Raw genomic sequence first — 13,478 nt, forward strand, 5'->3', positions numbered from 1 at the left:
GATGCCTCCTGGGCGCCGTCCTTTGGAGGTTTACCAGGCACACTGGGAGGAGACCCCGGGGTAGACCCAGAACTCACTGGAGGGACTACATGTCCAATCTGGCCTGGGAACGCCTTGGGATCCCCCAGGAGGAGCTGGAGGGCGTTGCTGGGGAGAGGGAGGTCTGGAGTGCCCTACTTAGCTTGCTGCCACTGTGACCCGACCCCGGAGAAGAGGTGAAGACGAATGAATGAATGAAAACAAAACCAGTGCAGCAGCTCCAGCTGTCAGTCAGCAGGTGCAAATCCTCCACTGGACAACCGTATAATGTCGTGGTCTGGATTCAGAACCCAGAACTAATGAACACACACACACACACACACACACACACACACACACACACACACACACACACACACACACACACACACACACACACACACACTGTGTTTCAGAGCTGAGTCTCACCGCTACGGCCTCCAGAATCTGTTTGATGACATGCGCTGCGTCTCTCTCGCTGTAGTAGCCTCGCTCCACGATCCTGCCGGGTGCAAACAGTACGTGAGGATTCAGAAACGGTATGGTCCATATGAGTATATGTGATCATCATCACTTTCATACAGGGTTCTGATCAGGGTGGTGCTTGCTGCTGCTGGGCCGCTGTACCTAGCGTTAGCTCAGTCTGTATGGACAGAGTTGTAGATTAAAAGCAAAACCTAAAATCTAAAAAAAAGAAAAGGAGCGAGGCTGAGAGATGAAGTTAAACCACAGCAAATCCTCGGTATTAACAGGGCAGGTTGTCCTGGTTACAGTTTGCCGTGGATTTGTGTGGTATGTGTGCAGAACCTCAGGGCTGCAGCCTCTTTATAAACCTCCTTCAGCCTCTCCATTAACTTCTGCTGCCCTGTTGTCTTACCCATCATCCATTTCTCATGGTACTGTTATTATTGCTGCTACTGCCATGTTCTGTCTTTCTGTCACCTGTCGTTCTCCACCTGTCATGAATATTCATGCTGTTCTGTTGCTTACCCATCATCCATATCTCTGTCTTACCCATCATCCATATCTCATGGTACTGTTGTATTATTATTGCTGCTACTGCCATGTTCTGTCTTTCCATCACCTGTCGTTCTCCACCTCTCATGATATTCACGCTGTTCTATGTTGCCGAGAAATTATAATGCACTTTAAAGTCTGGCCTGACTTGGACTGTGTGTATGTGTGTGTGTGTGTGTGTGTGTGTGTGTGTGTGTGTGTGTCTACCTGTCGAACAGCTCTCCTCCTGTCACCAGCTCCAGTACAAGGGCGATGTCTGTCTCTGTCTCGAAAATCTCCTTCAGTCGAATCTGAGGAGGAACGTGCTGGTTCAGACTCGTTTTAATGCAACCAACAGAAGCTGCTCTGATGCTGCTCTGATGCTCTGATGCTGCTCTGCTGCTGCTCTAATGCTCTGATACTCTGATGCTGCTCTGATGCTGCTCTGATGCTCTGATACTCTGATGCTGCTCTGCTGCTGCTCTAATGCTCTGATACTCTGATGCTGCTCTGATGCTGCTCTGATGCTCTGATACTCTGATGCTGCTCTGCTGCTGCTCTAATGCTCTGATACTCTGATGCTCTGATACTCTGATGCTGCTCTGCTGCTGCTCTAATGCTCTGATACTCTGATGCTGCTCTGATGCTGCTCTGATGCTCTGATACTCTGATGCTGCTCTGATGCTGCTCTGATACTCCGATGCTGCTCTGATGCTCTAATGCTGTTCTGATGCTGCTCTGATACTCTGATACTGTTCTGATGCTGCTCTGTTGCTGCTCTGATGCTCTGATGCTCTGATATTGTTATGATGCTCTGATATTGTTCTGATGCTCTGATGCTCTGATGCTGCTCTGATGCTGCTCTGATACTGCTCTGATGCTGCTCTGATGCTCTGATGCTGCTTTGATGCTGCTCTGGTACTGTTCTGATGCTGTTCTGATGCTGCTCTGATGCTGCTCAGATGCTCTGATGCTGTTCTGATGCTGCTCTGATACTCTGATGCTGTTCTGATGCTGCTTTGATGCTCTGATGCCGCTCTGATACTGCTCTGGTGCTGCTCTGATGCTGTTCTGATGCTGCTTTGATGCTCTGATGCTGCTCTGATACTGCTCTGATACTGCTCTGGTGCCTGCTCTGATGCTGTTCTGATGCTGCTTTGATGCTGTTCTGATGCTGCTTTGATGCCCTGATGCTGCTCTGGTACTGTTCTGATGCTGTTCTGATGCTGCTCTGATGCTGCTTAGATGCTCTGACGCTGTTCTGATGCTGTTCTGATGCTGCTTTGATGCTCTGATGCCGCTCTGATGCCGCTCTGATACTGCTCTGGTGCTGCTCTGATGCTGTTCTGATGCTGCTTTGATGCTCTGATGCTGCTCTGATACTGCTCTGTTGCTGCTCTGACGCTGATTTGATGCTCTGATGCTGCTCTGGTGCTGCTCTGATGCTGTTCTGATGCTGATCTGATACTGTTCTGGTGCTGCTCTGCTGCTGTTCTGATGCTGCTCTGTTGCTGCTCTGATACTGCTCCGATGCTGCTCTGATGCTGTTCTGATGCTGATCTGATACTGCTTTGATGCTGCTCTGATGCTGCTTTGATGCTCTGATGCTGCTCTGATGCTGTTCTGATGCTGCTCTGATGCTCTGATGCCGTTCTGATACTGCTCTGGTGCTGCTCTGGTGCTGTTCTGTTGCTGTTCTGATGCTGCTCTGATTCTCTGATGCTCCGATGCTGCTTTGATGCTCTGATGCTGCTCTGGTGCTGCTCTGATGCTGCTCTGATGCTGCTCTGATGCCGCTCTGATGCTGTTCTGATGCTGCTTTGATGCTGCTCTGGTACTGTTCTGATGCTGTTCTGCTGCTGCTCTGATGCTGCTCAGATGCTCTGATGCTGTTCTGCTGCTGCTCTGATATTCTGATGCTGTTCTGATGCTGCTTTCATGCTCTGATGCTGCTCTGATGCTGCTCTGATACTGCTCTGGTGCTGCTCTGATACTGCTCTGATGCTGCTCTGATGCTGTTCTGATGCTGATCGGATATTGTTCTGGTGCTGCTCTGCTGCTCTGATGCTGTTCTGATGCTGCTTTGATGCTGTTCTGATGCTGCTTTGATGCTCTGATGCTGTTCTGATACTCTGATGCTGTTCTGATGCTGTTCTGATGCTGCTTTGATGCCATTCTGATGCTGCTCTGATGCTGCTCTGGTGCTGCTCTGATGCTGTTCTGATGCTGCTTTGATGCTCTGGTGCTGCTCTGATGCTGCTCTGGTGCTGCTCTGATGCTGTTCTGATGCTGCTCTGATATTGTTCTGGTGCTGCTCTGCTGCTGTTCTGATGCTGCTCTGTTGCTGCTCTGATACTGCTCCGATGCTGCTCTGATGCTGATCTGATACTGTTCTGATGCTGCTCTGATGCTTCTCTGATGCTGCTCTGACACTGCTTTGATGCTGCTTCGATGCTCTGATGCTGTTCTGATGCTGTTCTGATGCTCTGATGCTGTTCTGATACTGCTGTGGTGCTGCTCTGGTACTGGTCTGTTGCTGTTCTGATGCTGCTCTGATTCTCTGATGCTCTGATACTGCTTTGATACTCTGATGCTGCTCTTATACTGCTCTGGTGCTGCTCTGATGGTGCTCTGATACTGCTCTGATACTGCTCTGATGCTGCTTTGATGCTCTGATGCTGCTCTGGTACTGTTCTGATGCTGTTCTGATGCTGCTGAGATGCTCTGATGCCGCTCTGATGCCGCTCTAATACTGCTCTGGTGCTGCTTTGATGCTCTGATGCTGCTCTGACACTGCTCTGGTGCTGCTCTGATACTGTTCTGATGCTGCTTTGATGCTCTGATGTTGCTCTGGTACTGTTCTGATGCTGCTCTGATGCCGCTCTGATACTCTGATGCTGTTCTGATGCTGCTCTGATGCTGTTCTGATGCTGCTCTGATGCTGCTCTGGTGCTGCTCTGATACTGCTCTGATGCTCTGATGCTGATCTGATACTCTGATGCTGCTCTGATGCTGCTCTGATGCTGCTCTGATGCTCTAATGCTGTTCTGACGCTGCTCTGATACTCTGATACTGTTCTGATGCTGCTCTGATGCTTTGAATTGTTATGATGCTCTGATATTGTTCTGATGCTCTGGTGCTGCTCTGATGCTGCTTTGATGCTCTGATGCTGCTCTGATCCTGCTCTGATACTGCTCTGATGCTGCCCTGATGCTGCTCCGATGCTCTGATGCTGATCTGGTGCTGCCCTTTTCCCATCCAACACTTTTAGTTTGGACATAGTACATATAACGTATTACATATGAAACGTTCTGCATTATGTGTTACATATAAGATGACGTCACACGCTGGCGTTGGTGTCAGTACATGAGACGGGGGCGGTGGAGAGAGAGGCTTTATGTTTAACATCCGGGCTGACTGTGAAGGAACAGGTCGGAAAACAAACACAAGGCTGAGCAGGTTTTCTTACAATGTTCGGGTGGGAGAGGCGAAGAAGAACTCCGATTTCAGTCCGAACAATTTTCTTGTCAATCTGTAAAAACCGACAGATAAAACCGACGTTATGGCTGCACAGAAGGACGACCCACCACACCTTACGTCATCACGGCACTTTACATCACTGCCACACTTTACGTCATCACGGCACTTTACATCACTGCCACACTTTACGTCATCACGGCACTTTACATCATCATGACAGTCACGAGCTGCTGATTTACATCATGTTTCCACCCACTTACGCTCTATATCCGTGGTCAGCAGCACCGTGCGTGTGCGTGTGCGTGAAGAGATACTCACGGTTTTCTTGAGCACTTTGGCAGCGTAGGGTTTCTGAGTCTGTTTCTCTTCACAGCGGAAGACGACAGACGTGGCTCCTCTGGATGCCAGACACACACACACACACACACACACACACACACACACACACACACACACACACACACACACACACACACACACACACACACACACACACACACACACACACGCCGCATGTTTCTTGGCCGGTCTCCTTGGCAACAGAACACATTTCCGGCATAGCCGGCGCGAGCTGCAGCGTAAACCTGGCAGCCTACGGAGGCTCGGCGGGGACGCGACGCAGAGACACCTGCTGGATGTTCTGGGTCACGTCCCCCTCCCCCGTCCCCCACCTCCACCATACCACGTTGTGTTTGTTTTTCCGGATTGTGTACTGATGATGATTATGAGTATGAGTTTAAAAATATGATTATCAAACGGCGTCCAAAATATATTCTGGTACTACTAAAACTATGACAAGTACTATTACTACTACTTCTAGCAAACCTCTAATGCTAATAACAACAACAATAATAATACCTCTAATCCCCACAGTAATACTACTAATACTACTACCACTACTAAACTATCAAGTAATTTCTGTTGTGTAAAGCACTTTGAGCCGCATTTCCTGTATGAAAGGCGCTATACAAATAAAAAGGTGTATTAATATTGTAGCGGATTCGGGGGCAGTCCGGGAACCGCCACAGCCGGGACGCGAACCCGTGTCTCCCGCTCCGCAAGCGACAACGTTAACCAGTCAACTAAAGGGTCGTCTGGCTAACGTTGTCGCTTGCGGAGCGGGAAACATGGGTTCGCGTCCCGGCCGCGGCAGTTCCTGTGGTTGCCTCCCGAATTTGCTACAATATTATTAATACTACTACTACTTATGATACATGTGTAGTACTACATAGACTACTACAGCCACTACTACTACTTCTACTAAAAAAAATGAATAATATAATATTATATAATAATATTAATGATAATAATAATAATGACTATAATAATAATATATATAATAATAATGATGATGATGATAATATTATATAATAATATATAATAATAGTAATAATAATGACGATGATGATAATATTATATAATAATGACAATATATAATAACAGTAATAATAATAATAATATAATTCTGGTGCCATATCTTCCAGGTGGGGTTGGGATGGGGTCAGATTCATTCATCTTCCTCTGTAGTTTTATTTGTTTACTGTCATGTTTCATCTTTCTCTTCATGCTGTCTGTCACCTGTTTAGCTGATCCACATCCACATTCACCTCCTCCCTGGTCTGACTCTGGCTGAACTAGCGCCGTGCTCTGACAGACCAGTAATGACCAGTACAAGTAGCGGTACCTGCCCAATTCGGAGCCCATCTGGTACAGGTCCTCCACCGTGGCGTCCCTCCGGGAGCCCTCCACCCAGTAGTCGAGGGGCGCGGCGCCGGAGCGGGAGGTGGGCATGACGGGAGCCGGAGCAGGAGATCCACCGAGATGTGAGAGCGAAGCCGGATTAAGGACGGAGGGGATGATGCATGATAATACCGAATTCCTCTAACGGCCCAAACGCGACGGGCTCTAATCCCGCCCGGCTGGCAGGCAGCTTATTCAGCGTGAGCCGGAGCAGAACCGAAACGAGACCGTCGGTACAGAGATGACGACTGCTTTACAGACTCTCCCGGGGAAGGCCTACCGGATCACATGCAGGATACAAGTCCTGATCACCGGTTCTGTCGGATCTGAGCTCCACTTCCGAGACGAACCAGGTCCAAGTGTGTCGCAGGAGACAAATCCATCATCTGTCTTCTGGCTCTCCTCATCACTGATGCTGCGGGACGGAACGGAGCCGGTCCGCGGCCTCCACGCCAGGACGACGGGGCGGTGTGTAGTGCGCGACAACAAGATCCGGTACCGATGGGGTTTTTAATTAGATGTGGTGTGACTACAGAAAGCCTCCTCGGCGGAGCTTTGGGTGGTGTGAGACGAGTGGATGGATAAACAGATGGATGGGTGGAAAACAGCTGGGAAACCGAGTCCACGCCCTCCTCCCGTTCCGCCAATCCGCGGCTTTCACCCACGCGTCGCACCGCCCGTCGGAAGGAGGGGATCCGTCAGATCCGGATCGGATCTCTTTTCTGAAAACGTTCCGGCACGTGTAAGCTGTAAAGTTTTGGAAATGGTCAAAATGCAGGATGTGACGTTTTGACCAGACACCTGAGCGAGATGGCGTTTAACGGCTTCCGTTTCCGCCCAGCACCGGGACGGTTCCGCGTGTGTCCACGTCCAGGACCGCCAGCGGGTCGACGGAAGTGCTACGAAGAGCAAACAAACCCGCGCCCGCCGGCGCGTGCATGCTGCAGCGGTGTGCGCGTGTCCCCCCTGCCCAGAAGCAGGTGCAGAGCTGCAGATTAAAGCAGACGTCAAGTATTCCACATGTGTTAACATCAGTAGTACTAGTAGGATTAGTCGTGTATTAGGAGTATTACTACAAGTATTAGCAGTAGCTTTGGACACATATTATTAGCATGTATCTGAGCTGCTGACATAGGGCCCTGTGATGGTCTGGCAGCCTGTCCAAGGTGTGGCCCGCCTGCCGCCCTGTGACTTCCGGGATAGGCTCCAGCATCCCCCCCACCCCCCGGCATAAACTGCTTGGATAATGGATGGATGGAGTAGTACTATCATCCATCCATCCATCCTTCCATACTTCCATACTTCCATCCGTCCATCCGTCCATCCTTCCATACTTCCGTCCATCCGTCCATCCGTCCACCCATCCGCCCACCCGTCCATCCGTCCGTCCGTCCGTCCATCCGTCCATCCTCCCATACTTCCATCCTCCCATCCATCCATCCTTCCATCCTTCCATACATCCAGGGATGCAGGCGGGTAGACGTGCTGGACAGGCTGCCAGGCCATCGCAGGGCCCTGTTATATTATGCATATACTATGATCACCATCATCATTAGTAGTAGTAGTGGCAGCAGCAGCAGTAGTAGTGGTAGTAGTACTAGTTGTTGTGGTGGTCGTAATAGTAGTGGTAGTAGTAGTAGTAGTGGCAGTAGTAGTGGTAGTAGTAGTAGTAGCAGTAGCAGTGGTAGTAGTAGTACTAGTTGTGGTGGTGGTCGTAATAGTAGTGGTAGTAGTAGTAGTAGTGGCAGTAGTAGTAGTAGTAGTAGTAGCAGTAGTAGCAGTAATATTAGTACTAGTTGTGGTGGTGGTCATAATAGTAGTGGTAGTAGTGGTAGTAGTAGTAGTAGTAAAAGTAGTAGTAGCAGTAGCAGTAGTAGTGCTAGAAGTAGTAGTAGTAGTACTAATTGTGGGGGTGGTCGTAATAGTAGTGGTAGTAGTAGTAGTAGTGGTAGTAGTAGTCGTCGTAGTGGTGGTAGTAGTAATAGCAGTAGTAGTGGTAGTAGTAGTAGTAGTAGCAGAAGTAGTAGCAGTGGTAGTAGTATTAAAAGTAGCAGTAGTAGCAGTAGTAATGGTGGTAGTAGTAGTAATAGCAGTAGTAGTGGTAGTAGCAGTAGTCGTAGTGGTGGTAGTGGTGGTAGTAGTAGTAGTCGTAGTGGTGGTAGTGGTAGCAGTAGTAGTAGTCGTAGTGGTGGTAGTGGTAGTAGCAGTAGTAGTGGTAGTAGTAGTAGTAGCAGAAGTAGTAGCAGTGGTAGTAGTAGTGGTAGTAATAGTAAAAGTAGTAGTAGTGGTAGTAGTAGTAGTATTGGTAGTAGTAGTGGTAGAAGTAGTAGTGGTAGTAGAAGTAGTAGTGGTAGTAGAAGTAGTAGTGGTAGTAGTAGTAGTATTGGTAGTAGTAGTAGTAGTGGTAGAAGTAGTAGTGGTAGTAGTAGTAGTAGTGGTGGTAGTAGTAGCATTGGTAGTAGTAGTGGTAGTAGTAGTAGTAGTAGAAGACGTGTTATTAGTAGCTGAGGCGTGACAGAGGAGAACAGAATGGGGACACTGGTGGTCCACTTCTTTGTGTTTCGTTTGCAGAGAGCTGTTGGCAGATCACATATAGTAGTAGAAGTAGTAGTGGTAGTAGTAGTAGTAGTGGTAGTAGTAGTAGTAGTAGTGGTAGTAGTAGTAGAAGACGTGTTATTAGTAGCTGAGGCGTGACAGAGGAGAACAGAATGGGGACACTGGTGGTCCACTTCTTTGTGTTTTGTTTGCAGAGAGCTGTTGGCAGATCACATATAGTAGTAGAAGTAGTAGTGGTAGTAGTAGTAGTATTGGTAGTAGTAGTAGTAGTAGTGGTAGTAGTAGTAGAAGACGTGTTATTAGTAGCTGAGGCGTGACAGAGGAGAACAGAATGGGGACACTGGTGGTCCACTTCTTTGTGTTTCGTTTGCAGAGAGCTGTTGGCAGATCACATATAGTAGTAGAAGTAGTAGTGGTAGTAGTAGTAGTATTGGTAGTAGTAGTAGTAGTAGTGGTAGTAGTAGTAGAAGACGTGTTATTAGTAGCTGAGGCGTGACAGAGGAGAACAGAATGGGGACACTGGTGGTCCACTTCTTTGTGTTTCGTTTTCAGAGAGCTGTTGGCAGATCACATATAGTAGTAGAAGTAGTAGTGGTAGTAGTAGTAGTAGTGGTAGTAGTAGTAGTAGTAGTGGTAGTAGTAGTAGAAGACGTGTTATTAGTAGCTGAGGCGTGACAGAGGAGAACAGAATGGGGATACTGGTGGTCCACTTCTTTGTGTTTTGTTTGCAGAGAGCTGTTGGCAGATCACATATAGTAGTAGAAGTAGTAGTGGTAGTAGTAGTAGTATTGGTAGTAGTAGTAGTAGTAGTGGTAGTAGTAGTAGTATTGGTAGTAGTAGTGGTAGAAGTAGTAGTGGTAGTAGAAGTAGTAGTGGTAGTAGAAGTAGTAGTGGTAGTAGTAGTAGTATTGGTAGTAGTAGTAGTAGTGGTAGAAGTAGTAGTGGTAGTAGTAGTAGTAGTGGTGGTAGTAGTAGCATTGGTAGTAGTAGTGGTAGTAGTAGTAGTAGTAGAAGACGTGTTATTAGTAGCTGAGGCGTGACAGAGGAGAACAGAATGGGGACACTGGTGGTCCACTTCTTTGTGTTTCGTTTGCAGAGAGCTGTTGGCAGATCACATATAGTAGTAGAAGTAGTAGTGGTAGTAGTAGTAGTAGTGGTAGTAGTAGTGGTAGTAGTAGTAGAAGACGTGTTATTAGTAGCTGAGGCGTGACAGAGGAGAACAGAATGGGGACACTGGTGGTCCACTTCTTTGTGTTTTGTTTGCAGAGAGCTGTTGGCAGATCACATATAGTAGTAGAAGTAGTAGTGGTAGTAGTAGTAGTATTGGTAGTAGTAGTAGTAGTAGTGGTAGTAGTAGTAGAAGACGTGTTATTAGTAGCTGAGGCGTGACAGAGGAGAACAGAATGGGGACACTGGTGGTCCACTTCTTTGTGTTTCGTTTGCAGAGAGCTGTTGGCAGATCACATATAGTAGTAGAAGTAGTAGTGGTAGTAGTAGTAGTATTGGTAGTAGTAGTAGTAGTAGTGGTAGTAGTAGTAGAAGACGTGTTATTAGTAGCTGAGGCGTGACAGAGGAGAACAGAATGGGGACACTGGTGGTCCACTTCTTTGTGTTTCGTTTGCAGAGAGCTGTTGGCAGATCACATATAGTAGTAGAAGTAGTAGTGGTAGTAGTAGTAGTATTGGTAGTAGTAGTAGTAGTAGTAGTGGTAGTAGTAGTAGAAGACGTGTTATTAGTAGCTGAGGCGTGACAGAGGAGAACAGAATGGGGACACTGGTAGTCCACTTCTTTGTGTTTCGTTTGCAGAGAGCTGTTGGCAGATCACTGCTGGATGTGTGCTGGTCCAGGCTGCTGGAGATGTGGTGGTTCTAACCAGGCAGGTGGGTGTAAACACCAGGCCAGGAAAGAGGCCTAATCTACCACCAGCTGACTAAAGGAGCTGGTCCTCACGTTTGGGATTACAGACCCCCACAGCACGATACGGGGACCTGTGGACCAGCTGAGAAGAGAGGACCGACATGTGGAAACCCTGCAGGCCCCTTCCACGGTTCATCTCATGAAGGACACCATCCCGACACCTGTTCATCGTAGGACCCGGTTGTGATGCCTGTCTAGTGTAGTACACCACGTGATTGCAGTCCACATTTTAATTGTCTTTCTTTTCCTCCCGGAAGCTGTGGTGGTGTTTTACATATCATTGCTTCGTGTGATTTAGAGACGTGTTCGAGTCCATGTGTTCATTGTAACGCCTCCTTCTTTCCTTTAGTTCACGTAAGTTTGTCACATGCTGGCACACAGGGCCCTGTGCTGAGACCAGCTCATGGTAAGAGTAAAACTATGGGATTTAACGGGGTGAAAGGTGATTGTTTGCTGGTCTTGTGTGTACTATGACACTGGGGGGACTACTCAGACGAGGGTGACCTTTATTGTGACAGGTGAGACTGATGCCAACATTCAGCTCTGTACTGTGAGCGTGAAATGAAAATGTCCCTTGTGTTTTGTCTTTTATTTTCAGGTGTCAGGCACTTTCGAGGTTGTTGGTGCTTCAGTTCCCTAAGCCAGCACGTCAGTCAGGTCCTCAGAAACCAGCAGTACTGCTGGTTTTGTATTCTACCAGGTAGTTCATTGCATTCACCTATAGACCCTTTTAGAGCCTACGTAAGGATTACGTTTTGCCCCCAGCTAAGCTCCGCCCACAAAAAACGCCACTCGTTTGGTTTGTCTATCAGGTAGGTGTGGCCACTCCACGGCAGGTAGTCCTGCCACGGAGTGAGCGTGTATGGGTCGGCCAGTCTGGTCCCGTTGGTTAATGTTCACTGTTTCAAGTAGGACTCGCGGTCCCGGGGAGAAAGCAACGGTACATGTTCAGAAATACGCGTTTCTCTGTCCATTGTACATATACAAGCGGATAAAACTTGTTAGCCGGCAGCTAGCTAGCTAGCTAGCTAACGGCTTCCCTTAAATGTCTCTGAGGGGAATGTTTTGCCTCCAGCTAAGCTCCGCCCACAAAAAAACGTCACTATGTTTACTAACAGAAAAGGGGTCTATTTGCCAGTTACTCAGCCTCCGATCAGGGGGGTTTCACACCCGGAGCCGCAGCTGAGTGTAATGAACTACGTGGTAGACTAGAAAACTAGCAACGCTGGTGCTGCCTGAGGACCTGATTGAGAACCACTGGTCCAAACCTACATACTCCAACGTGCATGGATAAGCAGGCCGACGTGTCGGACCCTTTAGTCGACTGGTTAACGTTGTCGCTTGCGGGGCGGGAGACACGGGTTCGCGTCCCGGCTGTGGCGACGATCTCCCAGACTGCCCCCCGAGTTCGCTACAATACAGACAGACAACCCCCCTCCCATTTTCCCTCCCCAGTTGAATTTAGGCTAACTACCCCGCTCTTCCGAACTGTCCCGGTCGCTGATCAACCCCCTCCGCCGACCCGGGGACCAGAGCCCTAGAGAGAGAGAGTTGCGTCACTGAGGGGTCAGAACGCGAGAGGGTCACGTGGTCCATGTAGCCGCCGAATAGTTCCAACCGAAGCTTGGCGGCTCGTTTAAATGAACTGCTCAGCCGCGATCTCTGCTAACTACTAACCAACATTGTCAGATTTTTACATTTCTATATATAGATATAGATATATTCCAACCTGACACATATTCTATGCGCATGTGTAGGAACATTAAAACTAATATTTTGTTTGAAATTGACGAGCTGTCACGCTTTAAATTACGTCGTTAATTTGATTCAAACGTGCTTGTGAAATGGTCCTCATTAAACTGTCAACTGGAGCTTCTTACCGGTAAATTAACCTATGATTAATGCGAGAAACACACCGTCACCATGGAAACCCTGTTGCCCCGGTCGCGCTGTTTGGAACCATCCGGGGCTCCCATGATCCGCCATTGCTGTTATATGATTGGCCCATTGACGTCTACGGAGTTGACGTAACTCTCTCTTTCTAGGGCTCTGCCCGGGGAGGGCTGCAGACTACCACGCCTCCTCCCATACATGTGGAGTCACCTGCCGCTTCTTTTCACCTGACAGGGAGGAGCTTCACCAGGGGGACGTAGCGCGTGGGAGGGTCCCCAGTTCCCGAACAGCCGCCTCGACCGACCAGAGGAGGCGCTAGTGCAGCGACCATGACACGTACCCGGCTTCCTTCCCTCCCGCCCGACCAAGCCGGAGGCAACACAGGGATTCGAACCGGTGATCCTCGTGTCGGTAGACAACGGAATAGACCGCCACGCCACCCGGACGCCAGACGCATTTTAAATAACCAAATACATAAATAAGTAAATGGCTTCTCGGCCAGGGGCACGTGGAGGTGTGAACACTGCCGGTGTGCGGTCAACAGTGTGATTCAGAGCGACTGACTGACTTCTACTGACTGATTTCTACTGACTTGATTTCTACTGACTGACTTCTACTGATTGATTTCTACTGACTGATTTGTACTGACTGATTTCTACTGACTGACTTCTACTGACTGATTTCTACTGACTGACTTCTACTGACTGATTTGTACTGACTGACTTCTACTGACTGATTTGTACTGACTGATTTCTACTGACTGACTTCTACTGACTGATTTGTACTGACTGATTTCTACTGACTGACTTCTACTGACTGATTTGTACTGACTGACTTCTACTGATTGATTTCTACTGACTGACTTCTACTGATTGATT

General features: G+C 48.3%; 1 protein-coding gene across 1 annotated transcript in view; it reads right to left on the reverse strand.

Annotated features, from left to right (window-relative positions):
- LOC130109977 (calcium/calmodulin-dependent protein kinase type IV-like) overlaps positions 1-7,050 on the reverse strand; it is a 19,804-nt gene extending 12,754 nt beyond the window's left edge. The window contains exons 1-5 of the mRNA XM_056276940.1: positions 6,179-7,050; positions 4,813-4,891; positions 4,484-4,546; positions 1,243-1,325; positions 448-520 (exon numbers count right to left, since the gene is read on the reverse strand). Of these exons, the coding sequence (XP_056132915.1) occupies positions 448-520; positions 1,243-1,325; positions 4,484-4,546; positions 4,813-4,891; positions 6,179-6,285 (405 nt within the window). The 5' untranslated portion in view covers positions 6,286-7,050. The remainder of the gene's footprint in view (positions 1-447; positions 521-1,242; positions 1,326-4,483; positions 4,547-4,812; positions 4,892-6,178) is intronic.
- Positions 7,051-13,478: the final 6,428 nt, after the last annotated feature.

This window comes from Lampris incognitus, chromosome 3, assembly GCF_029633865.1.
Source record: "Lampris incognitus isolate fLamInc1 chromosome 3, fLamInc1.hap2, whole genome shotgun sequence".
Classification (NCBI taxonomy): domain Eukaryota; kingdom Metazoa; phylum Chordata; class Actinopteri; order Lampriformes; family Lampridae; genus Lampris; species Lampris incognitus.